We start from the raw sequence: 17,022 nt of genomic DNA, 5'->3' as shown, positions 1-17,022 counted from the left end.
AAACACTATGCTAACTGCTATCCATGAAACTTGTTTAGGACAATTCTTATTTTCTACTGCGCTGAACAAATGGATCATGCATTTACCGACTTTTTAATGGAAATGGAATTTTTTTCACCTAAATGTTTCGTGAACATAGATATTTCCAGTCAACTACAAGTCATAAGTGATCTAAACATTTATCTGCACTGGGTTGTTTAAAACAAAAACGTAATAAAAGTCCATAATGTTTTAAGCAAACGGTGTGAAATTCTTGATGGCTAAAAACAAGGGATGTCTTGCTCTTTCCAAAGCCGAGCACAAGAAGCGTCTTTCAGCCTTATAATTACAATGTTCCGATAAGCCAATAGGGGCTGTACTTAACTTAAAATAGCTAAAGCTATCCTCTCCCGCACCTTTAAGGCATATAGACTCGCCACAAATCCAAGCCTAATCCTGTCTTTGTAACAAGTGCGCCTGACGCCTTTTTTTTTTAGAACGGTAAAAATGATTAAAGCAATAATATGCTCCTGTATGAGAGTGTTGAGTTCGTTTTTTTCAACACGTTATCAATCATCATTACTTCTACCACCTGCTGGGTGCGATTACTATTCTCAAGGAGGACGGGCTGGGCTTAGTCGCGTAACGGAGTTGTCTGCTGCGCTTTGGGAGGAGACAAGCCACTCCACTGCTCATTGGAGCAGCATCCTACTAACGCGATGGGAATCATTACCGAGAACTAAACGTGCCGCCGAAATCACCGTGAGGGCACCTCAAAGTGTACACCGTCCTCCATTTTTTACAGACAGTGTTTCATATGATCACTTTGGTCTTATGGAGGCCGCAGTCTTAAACCCTCAAATGATGACGGATGTCAATTGCAACGGCGGTGCCATGAACGCGGAGTTAGAGGTGAAAAAACTGCAGGAGCTGGTCAGAAAACTGGAGAGACAAAATGAACAGCTAAGGACTCGGGCTAATGCTGTGAGCGGTTGCAGCAGTCCTCACATATTGTCTTCTCCCGCTTGCCTTCATGGAAATTCTATCGGTGCTGCAGGCTACTGCCTTCCAAGCCCCGTGCCGACTCTCTCGTGTCAATCAGTTCTGGAGGAGTATTGTTCCTTGGATGGACCCTTTCCGTATTTCCAGCCTCACACAGCCGCTGATCATGCTGAAGAGACGGACGACGAGTCCCGCTGCTCAATGGAGCCCACTGTTTTGGATGAGGTTGAAATTCTAGACCTAGATAGCATTTTCCCATGCGATGGGGAATCAGATGAGACCTGGTACGCGTTCGTTACCTCGTGTCCTTAATCTGTCTGTGTCAGTCTTATTCAAACTCTGATTCCGCTGTTACCCATGTCTGTCTCTTGGATTGTCAACAGTTGCCTAATACGTTTTAGAATAGCCTTTCTCTTATTTGATCTTAGTCTCACCGTTTATATTCTGTTTTGTTGTGTACGAGTCGATTCAATAATATTACACTTTCTGCTAAAATCAGCATTTTTAAAATTATGCAAATCAGGCAAATATTCAGTTGCAGTTGTGCAGGTGCGCCCTTTAAGTCACTTGGTGGAGATGATTGATAACGGTAAATAATGAGCGACTGCTCTCAGCGAATTGATCCAATTTGCCGTTGTTATCTAGGCTGTGTCATTTCAACGTCCGCATTAAACCAGTGAAAGGGACAGTTGGTAGAAGAATGTACGCTGCCCTAGATGTCAAAAGAATGAATGCGGCCGGTTGGTGAGGGAGATAAGTGAGCCAGTTTCCTTCCCCTTAACTACTCACGTGGAAAATTTAACATGAATTCATGCCGCGCCCCATAGCACTTTTTGCTGCCCTGCATACACACCCCTCTGTACATCTTGTTTTTATTATTTAGTGCAAAATATAAATAGCACCACTCTATCATTGTCTCAATGGCTAAAAAACAACCTTATCAACTTCCTGCTCTCTGTAGAACTTACGCTCGCAACAAACAGCCCAGACAACTGTCATCGAGTAGATCAGAAAGGAGGAACTTCCTATGAGAATGGATTTCGGGCCACCGCAAGATACCCTTCTACATTTGTCTTTTATCACTCTGGTAGTCCTAAATGCCCTCTTTGACTGGTAGTGTAAACATCTGGCGATACAGAGTTCAAACGCAGACTCTCAAAGCTGAAACCCCCGGAGGCGACTGACAGTCAACGCCGAGCATGAAAGCCCGAACGTGGAGACTGCACATCAAAATCCCAGAGTCACAACTCACATCCTTAAGGGCCTTTCTCTCTTACCTGTCTGTCTGTTGGCACTTCCCTTGTCCCCGTTTAAAACCCTGCATCAGTACATATTATATTATCTGTGCTATATGTCTTTTGTGTCAGATTAAATTAGGTACCCACTTTGGTGTGAAATTGAGGATGGCAGAATATTCCTTGAGAAATGACAGCTGAAAGCTTAATCAATATGTTAATACCTCCATTCCTGGATGGCGCGCGCTTGGTTTATTTTGACGAATGTTCGGAAAGGTTTCTGACTGAGTTTCTGACTCTGGTTTGAACAGTTCGTATATGAGGCAGGGTGTTGGAGAAGAGTGTAATGCCAGAAAGTTTCATGTTTTTGGATGACGGTAAAGTAGAAAGCTAGCTTAGCTTTAATTTTAGTTCATGGCGGGTTAGTGTGGCCAGTGGCCAGAGATTAGAGGGGAAAAAACAAAAACTAAACGACTAAATATGACTAGAGCCGTGGCTTGCCCTAAAAAAGGCCGAAAGATGTGCACAGATTCAAGTCCATGTTCTCTCTCTCTCTCTCTCTCTCTCTCTCTCATGTCCAATCTCTCTCTAGGTTGTATGTGTCTCCTAAATCCTGCTTGTGGTCGGATGGAGGTGTAAGTCCGCTGCAGTGGTCTAGGCAGGTGTTTGATCATCCACGACCAGAGGTGGAGGCGGCCAGAAGGTCCCTCTGTCAAAGGTTGGATTCAGGTTGGTTCAGCAGGACATACGTCACGTGAAACCTGATGCAAATTCGAACATATCACATTTTTTGCATGTTTACTTTGGAATTTCATCACTTTACTGTGCAGAATAAATCATTCAGCCTGTTTTGCATCCGAAGGTTAAATACCTATGGAAAGTCCCGGGCGATTGGACGCACATTTACCCGTAAAGTTATGATATCGGCCTGTTCGGACCATGTCCTTAAACCCTCAGGTGCATTATATTTGATTTTCATCAACGGTCTCTCCTTACATCTCAGAAAAATGACAGAGATTTCATCCGACCGCTCTGCATGTCGCTCCTTCCCATGGGGTGTCACCTTGTATGCAGGGTGAAAGCTTAATTACATATTTTCATCATCTCAGGTTTAGTTTGTAATAGATTATTATTATGGTGTCTTCACAAGTGTTCTGTTATGTTCGTGCTCACTTAACAACTGTAAACACCCTTTTTCTCTTTTTTTTTTTTTTTTGTTTACGGATTCAGTTTAAAGTTGTTTTTTTTTTCTTTTTTTTTTTTAGCAATAATCCCATACATGCATTTTCCCTGTAAATCTTACAGCTGGAATTACTCACTTCCGCAACTTCACTCACACACGACTACGCACACACACACAGTCATCTGTAATATGTACAGTTTTCCATGTTCATAGCTGTGTTTTACACAGTGTTGCATCACATCCTCTAACATGCAGATTGAAAGTGCACATTGAGTATTCCTCTCTTGCAAAGTCTTGCTATGCTCCTCGGCGAGTTAATGAGTGTTTGTATATGGGGCTGAAATTAGAACGTTGCACACGGAATCCGCTGTTCTCTCGTTTCGCCGGTGAGACAGCATTGACATTGCATAGTAATGTTCCTTGTGTTTTTTTTTTTCTTCCAGTGTGGTAGGGTGAGGGCAAACAGGAGTGTGTGTGTAAAAGTGAATGAAGGTGACAGCTTGTTGTGGCAGTGGAGAAGGTTGGGAAGCATTAATAGAGATTAAGACTAAGCTTGTAAAGACAGGTCAAAGTATTCAGTCTTTCCTTCCGGTGGGTCACTTTCTGAGAAGGAACAGAAATATTAAACCCCAAATAAAGTGTAACTCTACGAATTTGCATGTGTGTTTAACCTGATGTCCTGGTAACCAGTGTCTTCTTAACTTAACATTTTAAGTGTAGTATGTTTAATGAGTCTATAGAATGCTACTGTTGTCACGGAAATGAGACCTCCCTCTTGTTTTGGCCTACTCGCTGCCTGTTGCTATGTTCAAGACCAAGAGCCTAGGCGACGGGAGTGGTAACCATGGAAACTGTGTTTAAATGAAAAGAATCTACCCTCGATGTAAAGTAGCCTATATTCCTATTGACAGGCGCCGTGACCTATATATTTCATGATAAGTCAATGTTTGTGGACACACAGTTCTTGCTTTGGACCTTGTTGGAAGTTTCCTTTTTTTTTTTTTGTTTATTTTTGGAAATCAAGTCTTACTTTCTCAGGTGGATTAGTGAAATAGCGTTTTCTTTGCGGTTGTTTATGCAGGTCTACGTGTTTTTAGGAATCCAAGCTGAGGTGTGTGGGTGAATGACTGTCTTGTACGTGTGTGTAAGGTTGGTTGGGAGAGCTGTGTGTATTTGTGTGTGTACGTTTGACGGAGGTTCCATGCCGTGGTTTTGTGGTCCTGTCCCATGTATGAATGGTTAGTATTCACACACACACACACACACACACACACTGCACTCTCTTATGGTCTGAATGCGGCTTTGTCTTCTCCAGATCAGGGAACAGATGTGAACTCTGGCTGCCAGTCAGTGCCTGCTCTGTGCCACCCTGATGTCACTCTAATGCTGTTATTGGTTCGTTGCCCGTGAAGCATAGCCCCTTTACAAGGGTTACGTAACCCAGACACACGCTCCTGTGTGGGCCCCAGATGTCTGCTTTGTCGAAAAATATCCTATTTAAGTTAATAAGATCAATGGATTGTTTAGACCTGGAATAAATAAAAATGCACAGGAGCTTGCCGGGAGACAGAGTGAGGTGGGCGGCATCTCCAAGTGCGTTTTGTGCTCACTCCGTGGCTTACGGTTGATTATATAACTATTTAAATATGCATTTGCATTCACCTTTGTCTGAGGGAGTTTTATCACATGAAGAGTGTACACAGTGATGACACAGTGGCCTGTGTTTGGCTGTAGCACCATCAACATCTTTTGTGTCGACCTTCTCTAAGACAGACCCCTCTATGTCTGCATACAAAGGTGTGTGCGTGCGTGTGTACGTGTGTGTGTGTGTGAGAGAGAGAGAGAGAGAGAGAGAGAGAGAGAGAGAGAGAGAGAGAGAGAAGAGCAAGAGAGAGTAAGGTATGATGACCGTGCCTAACCTTCTCCATTTTCCTTCCTTTTTCTCCTCCCTTTTCTCCTCAGTCCAAAGATGGAGGGGTGTGTTTTCAAACCCCTCTTCTCCTGCCCTCTCCCACAGCCGTATAGTTGGAGTCTCCCCTCTCTGCTCCTCTTCTCCCACGTCCAAATCCTGCTCCACACCCCCTCCTAATCCTCCTGCTGCAGAGAGACCAGGTAACACACACACACACACACACACTCACTCAGAGTATCTGATGTGTGTAAGTTAAAACAGGTAATTTGGATAATGTTATCTTGAAGATAAATTGCATTTTACTCACCCCCCTTTTTCTCATTCTCTTAGCTGGTGACATCCTAGTTTATACAGCTATATTTCTATATGTCTTGAAGAGTCTTTGTACTGGGTGACTTCAATTTAGATTTCATGACTCATTTTGCATTTCAACATTGATTGTGCTATTAAATGTATTTGAAATGTAGGAATACTGATGCATATTCCGACATCTCTTGACTCTCGTATGAATTACTCTTCTCCGTCTCTCACTTCTCCTCTTCCTCCTCCTCCTCCTCCTGCTCTCGTTTATATAGCTTCATTTATACCCTCATCCCTCCATTCCTCTCTCCTCCCGACCCTACCTGGGAAGGACTGCTCTCCTCTCGCTGAGAGATCTCCTACTTTCCTCTATCACCCAGCCAATCGCAGTAAGCCATGTTACCGCCCCATAATAAAACGCTGTGTCGCCATGGTAAAAAGTCTCACCGTGGTGACATGTGCCCACACAATGTCTGTCATGTGTCAGTGTCTTCATCACGTGCTGCAGTGAAAAAACAAGGGAGTCTGGTGTCTGGAGTTTTTTTTTTTGTTTTTTTTTTTTGCTGAGTCATAAGCTGTATGACTTGGCGAGCAACGGCTAATTCTGTTGGCAGAAAAAAGAGGTGGTGTGTTTGTGAGGCTGTCAAAGCTGTCCGTGTTAAGACAAAAGCTTGCCTTTAATCACGCCAGAATGTTCCTTGTTTATGTGAGCTACATGTTACTTTTTTTTTTTTTTTTTTTTTTGTGATTCAGCCAATACGTGCAGCTTCCGCTTAAAAATCAAATAGTGTCGTCTGAAGCCCTTCAGCTGAGGCTGTTTTCAGTTGCATTTTTTTTTTCCATGTCTTGACTGAATGTTTAAGAGCGCTGAAACTATATCTGTTCATTAATCCGCCCACCGAATGTGAAAACCGATTAACATCACAGACCTCTAATTAAAGTTTGGACAACAGTTCTGCTCTACATGGATGGGTGGACAGATGAATAAAGAATGTTACTGGACCGATAAATATGTAACTTAATTGATTAATCGTGTGGTTTTCCCGGTTGCCCGTTCAGGTCGGAGTCTGAAACGAACCCCTTTCAGCCCTCAGTCGTCTCTTGACAGCGAACTGAGTGCTTCCGAATTGGAGGACGACTCCATCGCCTTGGGTTACAAACTCCAGGACCTCACAGATGTCCAAGTGATGGCTAGACTCCAAGAGGAGAGTGAGTGCTCAGACATATTCAGGACAGAAAGGGGAGTGGAGGGAGGGGGATGGGGGGGGTGGGGGCACTTTGCAGTCACAACATAAAGGGTCGCATTAAAAATTTGGCTTTTTGGTAAATCATGGATATATCCACTCTCCCCTGGAGAGGGGAACATGTTCTTAACCCCTCTCGGTTTTTTAACATCGTGGACTTTTCAGGTTCTTTTAAGTCACTTTACTTAGTGCACCACTTGCAGCAGTGAAACACATTAAGCTTATTTGAGTCAGCTAGAAGCCCTAGTTACTAAATAGAGTCTGTTCCGAGAACAGTGTGACAAACGACTCAGGAATTAAAGTTTTTTAAAGGTCAGTGCTGGCTGAACAAGAACGGCGGGGAAAGGAGGTATGCCGTTTCCCAGTTGATTATACGTTGGGTATAGGCTTTGCATATATATATTGCTGAAATGTTCATTTATGTTATTCCTGAGTGGTTGCTGCGATGCTGTATGAAGCCAAGAGCTGACCTACATTTTGTATTTGATGTGTCACTTGTAGACTGCAGTCGCTAGTTTTGCCAACCACGATCAAAAATGCTACGGATGCATTCGTCTTTGTAGAAATGTACAGAAATCACATTATTCAGAGTTGAAGTCACTCTAAAAAACCATTTAAATATTTAATTAAACAACATGGGTTGTATTAACCACCATTTTTTATTAATAAATGTGGCTTAGGCCTGTTCATTATTAAAATTAAAATTTTGTCGTATGTATTCGACCAGTCGGATATATAACAGCGATGAGAACTGCCTTTGGTTTAAAGGACTATAGTCTGACTTTATATTGTGCCATATATATTTTTGATAGAATATGATTATTTCAGAATGTTAGTTTTATATCTATGTATACATGTGTTTTATTGGTCTCTGCATGTGTGTGTTTGTGTGTAAACGTGTTGTCTTCATACAGTTACTATGTTCTCTGCCCTCCAGGTCTCCGTCAGGACTACGCAACCACCTCCACCTCAGCCGTCAACCGACGCAGTGCCAGCTTCTCCTTCCAGTTTGGTCAGCGAGGGAGCGAACCTGACCTGGAGGAGGAGGAAGAGGACGAGGAAGATTACGGACAGTTACCTCCTCCTCAGCCGCGCCTGACCAGGGCCGGACCGCTGCAGCGCGGGTTATCCCACTCGCACACCTTCACCAGCATCAGAGACTGGAGGCGGAGTACCTCCACCCCCTCCACACCCTCTGCCCCCCAGTACCCCTCTGCCTTGCCGTTTCATCCCCAGGCTAGTCCCACCAGCCCTGGTTACAGCAGTGAGCAGGGTGGCCTCAAGACCAGCTCAGGTAAGCATAAGCATCGTGGAGAGGATGTGAGGTTGCAGCCTTATTGAGAAATTGCCCGGGGGCAGGGGGTGCGGTAAGGGGGGGAGGGGGGGTTGTTTTGTTTTGACAGCAGCGCTCGTTTGAAATTTATCCCACATCATCATTCAAAGAAAGGAAAGAACAATCCAAGAACGACAGAAATGAGTATTGTCTCTTCTAGTGTTAATCAGCTATTAAATATTTCACCATATGTGATCTTCCTTTGCTTTACTTTGAACTGTATTCCCAACTGTACTGCTCCTTGCTTATTAAGCTTTTAGCTTTTGGTCTTAGGTAACAGAGTGCAGCTCAGGTCTCTGAAGGCCTTCAGGTGTATTCACAGCTTTACTTTTAAACTAATTAATCTAACCGTTCTGATTTGAGACTATTCTTGGATGTAATTGGATCTACAGACTAATTAAATTTCCTGCCTTGCAAATGTAAAAAGGTAAAGTGGAGAAGAATTAATTGAAAAACTGGGATTAAACTCCTAAGATATTTTCCAGAGTGCTCTCCATTCATGTTTCTCGAAGTTAATATAATTATCATAACAGTAATTTATCCAAATGGAGAGAAGAATCGCCTTGTTTGTTATGGGCAAGCGTATCAACGGTGGTCTGTTTGATGACTGAATTTTCAACCATTTTTTTTGTTTTTGTTTTGTTTTGTTTTGTTTTTATCTGTATGTGCTGTCTCTGTATTGGCCTTTTCTGTTGTACGTAATTTTATATGTTTGGTTCGTAAACCTTTCGGACTCTGGCCGTCCTCTGTTTGGAATCCAGGCGAATACGAGAGTAAGTTTTCCGCTTTACAGTGGGGTTTTTGGTTTTTTTTTTTGCTAAAATCATAAACGTCTGGGTTTCAAATCTTTTTACCGCTCAGGAAAAAAAAAACCCAAAAATACTTGACAACTGACTAATCCTGCTTATAATTAACTCCTTCTAGAAGACACGTTGTCCTCTATAACACTTTGCTTCTGGTTGTGACGAAAGTCTTTATGATTTTTTTGGAAAATGTGATAGCTCTCGTACTGACGGCGGTTTGTATTCCTGCCATACATCCGTTGATTGCTTAGCCTACTAAGCCTCTCGCGGTGCTGGAAGCCTCTATTGGCGCGTCTCCGTTTCCTTTTTGTGGGCCGAGGATGAAAACCGTGTTCAAATCAGGAGCGAGATTACTTAAGCCGCCGGGAGCCTGTGGTTCTGTGAGGGTACCGCTTGTCAGTGCACCCGCTCGAGAAAACAGAACTTAATCCCGCTTAATTATTTTTTAAAATGTTGTTTGGAGACTGGGAATTTGATACGTATTGGGTAGAATTTGATCCATTTTGAATCTAAAGACTAAAAAAAAAAATCACTCCAGATTTGTATTTTTAATTTGGGACCATAATCCTTTGTAATACTTTTTTTTTTTTTGGGTGGGGGGCAGGGGTTTTGGAACTAGTTTTTCTAAATGAGCTTCTATGACAGTGTATGAGTGTGTGTGTGTGTGTGTGTGTGTGTGTGCGTGCGTGCATCTGTTTGTTTACTTTGCATGAGTGTGAAAATGTATGTGCATGTTTTTTTTTCTTCTGTGTGTGCTTATGTTGCATGTGTGTCTGTGTGTGCGCGTGTGCATACTCGTGCTTACACACTGATGTGTGACAGTTTGTGTGTGTGTGTGACATTCTTGGGTGGTGTACAGGTTTGTACGTGTTTGCACTCCACACGGTTGTGGTTTTGGTTAACCTGGCTAACAGAAATACTTCATGCTGTAGATAAACTGAGGAGGAGCATGCCCAACCTGGTGAGAGCTCCCAGCATGCCAAACGTGCCAAGTCCAGCCAAACATGCGGGTTCCCCTACGTCCATCCGAAACAGTCTGAGTTTCGACTCGTCCAGTGGACTGGCTCGACTGCAATCCTCCAGTAAGGATACGACCGCCTCTGCGCTGCACTGCGAGAGTCTGTTTTCCTTGATTCCTTTCTAGAATGTTCTCTAGGATTACAAATGGTGTAGGTGGAGTTGAATATAATATAGTGGGAACTCCATTCGGGTAATGTGATGAGGCGCTTTTTCCTGGAGATCACTCCTCATAAAATTTGAGAAATGAGATTAGACTCTCCGAACGCACTGACTACAGTTAAGCTGAGAAACCATAGCTTTTGCCAGAAGTCTGGAGGGTATTTCACAAAGTTAAATCTCTGTGGTAGGTGGATAATTTAAGTGAATTTGCCATCAAAAGGTAGGACTGTTCCACAGGAGAAGGGAATAGAATTCAGTCTGTACAGTGCTGGCTTTTGAAATCATGGTTTGTTTGTTTTTTGTTTTTTTTTCATTGAACTGTTCAATTGAGAAATTATGTCTTGGGAAATACCGATGTGGTTGTGTAATTGCACTGCAGAGAGGTTACACAGTTTTTGTTTTCTGGGAAACCTCTGAAGGTTTTGTTTGTTGTTTTCTCCTCTTTTCTACAGTCCCGTCTCCAGGTCAGCTTCAGAATCGAGTCCAAAGTGTTGGAAACTTCCCGGTGTCGACAAGGCAACCTCTCAAAGCCACTGCTTACGTAAGCCCGACTGTAAAGGGTCCCGCTACCATGACGACGTCGACCAGTTTACAGTCGCTTTCCAGCAGTGGGATCCCTCTTCCCAGTAAACCCAGTGGTACACAGACTCCTGGTCGAAGCAGCCTGCCACGTCCCGCCTCCTTCATAGGGACAGGCTCCACCCCTCGGAGCAAACTGGCCCAACCAATGCGCAGGTAAAAAAAAAAAAAAAAGTTTAACAAAAGAAGCCAGTTCTTCAGAGAATGTTTACACGCATGTGTATTTGATAAAATCACCTCGTGTTGGTTTTGTACTTTCAGTATGCTTACATCCCCAAAGAGCTTAGCAACGCTTAGCACGCTACGCGACGGGAGCTGGAAAGATGGTTGTTACTAAGCCGGGGCTAAAGGACACCTGCACTGAACTCAGAGAGAGAGAGAGAGAGGCGGGGAGAATGACTGAGGAGGCCTCAGAGAGAACCCAGCAGGCTGGGCCAACTCCATGCATCACTAAGTGTTCTTTCAGAAGGCAGAACGTGTGAACCAAGTTACAATGATATTAGACTGTGAAGAATACCCCGAGATTTCCAGTGCTTCCTATTTATTGGGGGAAGGGTTTTTTTTTTTCAGAGCAAAGATAAGCTCTGTATGCAAAAAAACCCCCAAAAAAACCCAACCTCCAAATCTCCCTCGTTCTGATATGGTCTTTGTATAGAAGTAAGCTTTTACTGTACTTTAACTCAGTGATGAGTTTACAGTAGGCATAGAGACTAAATGAATGCTTCACAGATGCATTTGCCAATGAACTTATGAGTAGACTGCTATATACCTACTACGGAGACTAAATATCTTGGTGTAACTCTCCAGAAAGAGGTCAGCACCAAGCATGCTGCTAAAAATTGCTCCCTTACCTGAATTGGGTTTACAGGGTCTATATTCACAGGGACAACAGGATTTTAAAGGGAGTCTAATTGTGATTATCTAATGAATGCAATATTGTTCTTGAGCTTTTGTAACACCAATAACTTTTAATCAAATTTGACCAAAATGTTTTCAATTGTTTTGTAGGTTAAACACTCAAAACATTAATTAAGAAAGATTTTTTTTTTGCCCTTTTCAAGTTTTTTTTCCCCCATGAAAAACATGGTGTTATTCACTGAACACTGAGATATCATAACTTATTGTTGTTGTTGCACCTGTTGTGAAAGTGTATGAACTGAACTGAAGTATTTTTGTTTGTTTGTTTACTGTTTATGATTTGGTATTGCACTTTGACTTTTAAATATTCACTTTTCTAAAACACTGAATATGATTCCATGTCAACATAGGTCAAGAATTCATTTTGAAAGCCACAGATGTAGCACAGTATGCCACATTTCATTCATAAAATCCCATCAAATAGCATTCCAGAAAAAATAAATATTTATTTGCACATAGTTGTACTTCATCAATACACTTTTTTCCTGTCACTTAATGACTGTCTTTTTTGATGTGTATGTATTTTAAGGATAAAAATAAACGATTTTCAAACCGCATTCGCAAGATCACGCAGTTTATTCTGTTCTCTTCACTGCTCTTGCTCTGCAAATTGTATAATTTTTATCGACCTTAACTTTTATTAGCCTAGATGTCACTTTGCCCTCGTCCCGTTTTAACTTATATTTTCCCTCTCTAATCGAGATGTTCTGGGACCACGTTACACGTTTTAGGACGTGACCAGATTGGTACGTTGCATAGCCACCACGTAAGATCGCTATGGTCTCTAGCTCTCTCGTGACCTAACATTGTATGTGCACATGAACGTTGCTTTGATCTTACATGAAGCGGAATCTACTACCTGAAGTCTATTGGGCATACATCTGGCCATCATCTTTTCCGAATTCTGTCTTTATATCACACAGGTAAAAACATCGCTCTTGTCTGATGGTTTCCCCAAGATAGAAAAACTTTGCTTCCCATACCGGGAGTCGAACCCGGGCCGCCTGGGTGAAAACCAGGAATCCTAACCGCTAGACCATATGGGAGGTCTTGTACGAGCGTGTGACTATCGAGGTATAAGGATATTCGATTAACGAAATAATATATATTGATATGTTTATGTCAGAGAAAGGGCCTATGAAAACATTCTTCGAAATTGTAGTAACAGTAAGCACATTTCTGCTATATCGTTCTCAAGCACTATTTTTTGTAAGACATATTTTCATTTTCTAACAAAGAAAGCCTGTTTTGACCCTGTGTTGTATCCGTTCCTCAACAAAAACGTCATATTCAAGGGACAACTCTGGGCTACATTAGCAATGTTTGTATTTCTAGAACCCCGATAAACCTTTACTTTGGAGATATAACATAGGAAATCATTCGTAATGTAAGCAGAGAATAATCCTCAACAGTTTATCTGTGTTTTTTTTCTGTTGTGTCTCAAGCAAAATGTAGAATTAGTTATTAATCCAGGCTCGGCTTGTCAATACAGAGAAAGCATTAGTTGCTGGTCCGATAAATAATATTTCACGGCTGCATGTGCGTCTGTCTTGCATCGTATTTGTTTTACAGGGCGGATTACTGGAAGTCACAGCCAAGGAAATTCTGCCAGTACTGCAAATGTTGGATAGCAGACAATAAACCAGTGAGTAACATTGACAGAAGCTGCTCATTCAAATAGAGTAGCCTACGTTTATTCAGGAATCAAGTCACGTATTTTCTACTAACGCCGCTCTTCAGATTACAGTATTTGTATCCTCTCTTGTTCGTATTTTCCACGGAAGTCATGTTTTGTCCCCTTTTTTGTCCAGAGTATTGAGTTCCATGAGAGGGGGAAGAATCACAAAGAAAATGTGGCGGCTAAAATTGAAGAGGTGAGGTTTTACCAGTGCTAGTCTGCGCACTCGGTTCATTATAGTTCAGTAACGATGACAACCAGTCAGGCAGACTGCCTCGTAGATCCGGAGGCCTGTCTCACGAAGTTAGATTGCTTAGCGAAGCGGATGACTGAACTTTTGAGTTTGCCAGACGTCTGTTATTGTCCAGTGGAGCTTCCAATATTTTTCCTCTTGTCTGAAAATCCTGACTTTTACAGCTTGAGTGTGAAATATTGCTTAGCTTATTAAAACCGAGTAAACACGTTTAAATGCTAGACCTCCTTTTCGCCACTCATGCACCCTTTCAGTTTCTAGAATAAAACTGGAGCCATCATTTCTCTTCTCATTTTTCACCAGCAGGGGGAGCCGTACTAGTTGAAAAATATTGACGAGTTGTCAAAATAAGTAAACTTGGCACATTAGAGAATTTGGCACGCCATCTGTATTAAATTTGTGAAGAGATAAAGAGTACTCTGAGAGAGTGTCGCCCTGCGATTGGAGGGTAGTGCAAATGCCCACCTCTCTTTCCCTATCGTCAACGCTCTGTTTTTCTGCAGATTAAAAAGAAGAGCATTGACAAGGCTAAGAAGGAGGAACGCATGTCTAAGGAGTTTGCAGCCATGGAGGAGGCTGCGCTGAAAGCCTATCAGGAGGACATGAAGAGACTACAGGCAGAATCAGGTAACGAACTAACTTACTAACAAACTAACCAAAGGAAGATAACTGCAGTTTTCTAAGCAACTCTCATATCTTACATTGAATCATGCCACTCAGATTTTGTTTCCCCAGCATTTTCGTGTTCAGATATATGTACTTTATAAGTCTCTTTACCTGTGGTTTCCCTTATAGGCTTCCTATCCTTGAAGTATCAAATCATTCATTCTATATAACATTATACAAAATCTTGACATGACATTTTAATTATGGGTATTTTTATTCCCACAAATATTTTCTTGCAGTGTAAAATGTTTGTTTCTGGGTGCAGACACACTCAGAATGTATCCTTTCTTATCAGAATTACATTGCAAGGCAAGAAATTTGAACTTGACCTAAATGGGTTGTTGTATGTAGGTATGTCAGAGACTCCAGTTAAATCTCAGAGTAAAACAAGGAAACCTGAGGTGGAGGTTACCACGGACACTGACAGCAACGACCAATCAGATGCCTGGGTGGAAGGAACAACAGATGATGGACAGATTTACTACTACAACGTTTTGACTGGAGGTGAGACCATGCCAAAACTCATCCTCTTATCCAAAACATACACTCAGGATTATACAAGACGAAATTACTGTCCCAATACATCCTGTCCAAAATGTGTGTGTGTGTGTGTGTGTGTGTGTGTGTGTGTGTGTGTGTGTGTGTTTGACTGCAGAATCCCAGTGGGATAAACCAGATGGGTTCCAGGGTGATACCCCAGTCTCTGCTCAGAGTCAGGTAATCTTGTTTGTTTGTTTGTTTGTTTGAGCACAAATATAATGATGTTTTTGTTACAGAAGAGCCTGCTGTGCGTGTACTTTATGTATAAAATGCGATGGGATTTCTGTATTTCTTCAGACTTTCTCAGGCAGTGCATGGATGGAAGCAGTGAGCCCTGATGGATACACTTACTATTATAACACAGAGACAGGAGGTGGGGTTGCCATGTTCCACTAAGCTCCACGTCACACACCCTTATATAACCAGACCCAGTCAATTCAATTCATCTCTCACTCGCTCCCTCCTTTTCACCTGTCCGCAGAGTCCAGCTGGGAAAAGCCAGCAGACTTCGATCCGCAAGAGGAACCAGGCCCTCCCGGAGAGGCCGAGGAACAGGGGGACCCCTCTCCGCCCAAACCGGAGGCGCTGTCCGGGGGAGAGGACAGTTCAGACGCCTCCAAAGGAGCTGCGGAAACAGAGGAGGTTAAACAGCCTCGAGTCCCCAAAATCAGCTTCAGGGTGAGACTCTGATAATGAATATATTGGTTGTTTTGTTTTGTTTTTTTTAACTACAAAGCACAGCAACAACCAGTTTCACTGTATAAACCCATATTACTCATATAAAAAACAGAAACTTCTGCTCCTGGCCAAAATGTTCTGATCTGAGAAAAACATCATCTGGAATGCTCCTCTTTTTAGAAAAGAAAAGAAGAGGCAACACAGCCCTCAGAGACAGACAAAGAGAAGAAAGAGGGAGATGAAGAGGGGGATGAAAACAAGGAAAAGGAAGATGATCCAGTTTCCGCTGCACCTCCTGAAGCTGCAAAGGAGGATGAAATTCCAGCGAAAAAACCTAGAAAGACGAATCCGTACGGAGAATGGGAGCAGATCGTACAGGAGGAAGATCCCTAGTCAGTACTCTCTGTGTGTGTGTGTGTGTGTGTGTGTGTGTCTGTGTTTGTTGTGGGCTGTGTAGCGTCATGACACTGCATCCTGACTCTGTATTCTCAATAATTATTTATTGACTTATTCATTTGGTTAGTTCGTTATAAATGACAGTATATTCTGAGAATGTGGTCTCTGTAAATAAAAGCAATTGGACATAGAAAAGACTTACGCTGAACCCCCTCCTCACGCTGATATCTTTTCTAAAGCTCCATCTGCTTTCTCTCTCTCTCGCCTCTCACAGCGAGAATGTGGATCTGCAGCTTCCTCAGGTGGACAACGCGGCCGCCGCCGCCGCCACGACCTCCGACCTGCCCCCGGAGCCTAAGCCTAAGTTTAAGGAGCGCACCATCACCTCGCTCGGAGTCGAGGGGAGCGAGGGGGCCACGTTCCGGAAGAGGAAGACGGAAAACGGAAAATCGAGGAGCATCCGACAGAGAGGGAAAGATGACTGAGATTTTAGGGGACTTTTTTTAGGGGGGGGGGTTCTTCTCACGGACTTGTAGAGGAGAGCTGGGAGATCGAGATCTGACAGCACGGGTGGGTTTACAGCGCTGTACGCTGTGCAGGGATAGGAATGCTGATGAATATGTTTTTTTTTGTTGTTTTTCTTTTTAACATTTGGCTTAATTTCATCATATGTAGTACAAGTCGTTTCTCATCAGTGAAGATCAGTGCGTGAGTGTGATTTTTACTCTTCTCTCAGTTTTTGTCGCGACCTTTTTTTTTTTTCACCTCTTCATAGATGTCGAGGGTTTTGCTGAATGTGTCGTTTTGTCGCGTTTTTAACTGAATCGAATCTAGGAGTCCGAAGGGGGGGGGGGGGGCAAATATGTCGTCAATAATGTGTGAACATGAAGATATTTTTTTAAAATTGATTTGCGGAATTAAAGTCTTTCTCGATTTTTTTCCTGACATCACATAAATATTCCTCTGATATTTCATATTCCAACTATAAATCCTGTTATATTTTTATATTTCCATCTATGCAAAAGTGAATCTGTTCAAGCTTTTCATAACACAATAGCAAAGTACATGATAGTAATCTGAAACTATACTGGAGCGAGAGTTTAAAACTGTTCCCTCTTTCCTGTTGCTTTTTTTCCACTTTAAT

The 17,022-nt window shown here is 42.5% G+C and overlaps 2 protein-coding genes and 1 non-coding gene across 3 annotated transcripts; 2 read left to right on the top strand and 1 right to left on the bottom strand.

The window, feature by feature from the left end:
• Positions 1-813: 813 nt before the first annotated feature.
• Positions 814-11,086, top strand: LOC115819228 (SLAIN motif-containing protein 1-like). The gene is made up of 10 exons (XM_030782791.1): positions 814-1,265; positions 2,809-2,945; positions 5,362-5,511; positions 5,887-6,000; positions 6,671-6,820; positions 7,793-8,149; positions 8,950-8,961; positions 9,924-10,073; positions 10,623-10,905; positions 11,011-11,086. Exons 1-10 carry the CDS (start codon positions 814-816, stop codon positions 11,084-11,086), a joined length of 1,881 nt encoding a protein of 626 aa, XP_030638651.1.
• Positions 11,087-12,641: 1,555 nt separating this feature from the next.
• trnae-uuc (transfer RNA glutamic acid (anticodon UUC)) lies at positions 12,642-12,713 on the bottom strand. The gene has a single exon. It is a non-coding gene; the product is annotated as a tRNA-Glu (tRNA).
• Positions 12,714-12,975: 262 nt separating this feature from the next.
• On the top strand, positions 12,976-16,986 carry wbp4 (WW domain binding protein 4). Its single transcript, XM_030781990.1, has 10 exons — positions 12,976-13,054; positions 13,240-13,312; positions 13,479-13,541; positions 14,102-14,225; positions 14,616-14,768; positions 14,920-14,981; positions 15,102-15,177; positions 15,286-15,482; positions 15,663-15,874; positions 16,153-16,986. Coding segments are annotated over exons 1-10 (1,173 nt in total). The 5' UTR covers positions 12,976-13,052; the 3' UTR covers positions 16,364-16,986.
• The last annotated feature ends 36 nt before the right edge of the window (positions 16,987-17,022 follow it).

This window comes from Chanos chanos, chromosome 8, assembly GCF_902362185.1.
Source record: "Chanos chanos chromosome 8, fChaCha1.1, whole genome shotgun sequence".
Classification (NCBI taxonomy): domain Eukaryota; kingdom Metazoa; phylum Chordata; class Actinopteri; order Gonorynchiformes; family Chanidae; genus Chanos; species Chanos chanos.
This window is presented reverse-complemented; position numbering and strand designations above follow the sequence as displayed.

Bases quoted from the DNA above. Each gene is read 5' to 3' on its own strand.
- LOC115819228 (XM_030782791.1), top strand. From the start codon at position 814: ATGGAGGCCGCAGTCTTAAACCCTCAAATGATGACGGATGTCAATTGC. The intron at 2,946-5,361 runs GTTGGTTCAGCA...TTTTCTCCTCAG, and splicing joins CTGTCAAAGGTTGGATTCAG to TCCAAAGATGGAGGGGTGTG. The intron at 6,001-6,670 runs GTAAGCCATGTT...TTGCCCGTTCAG, and splicing joins CTATCACCCAGCCAATCGCA to GTCGGAGTCTGAAACGAACC.
- wbp4 (XM_030781990.1), top strand. The intron at 14,769-14,919 runs GTGAGACCATGC...GTTTGACTGCAG, and splicing joins CTACAACGTTTTGACTGGAG to AATCCCAGTGGGATAAACCA. The intron at 15,178-15,285 runs GTGGGGTTGCCA...ACCTGTCCGCAG, and splicing joins TTATAACACAGAGACAGGAG to AGTCCAGCTGGGAAAAGCCA.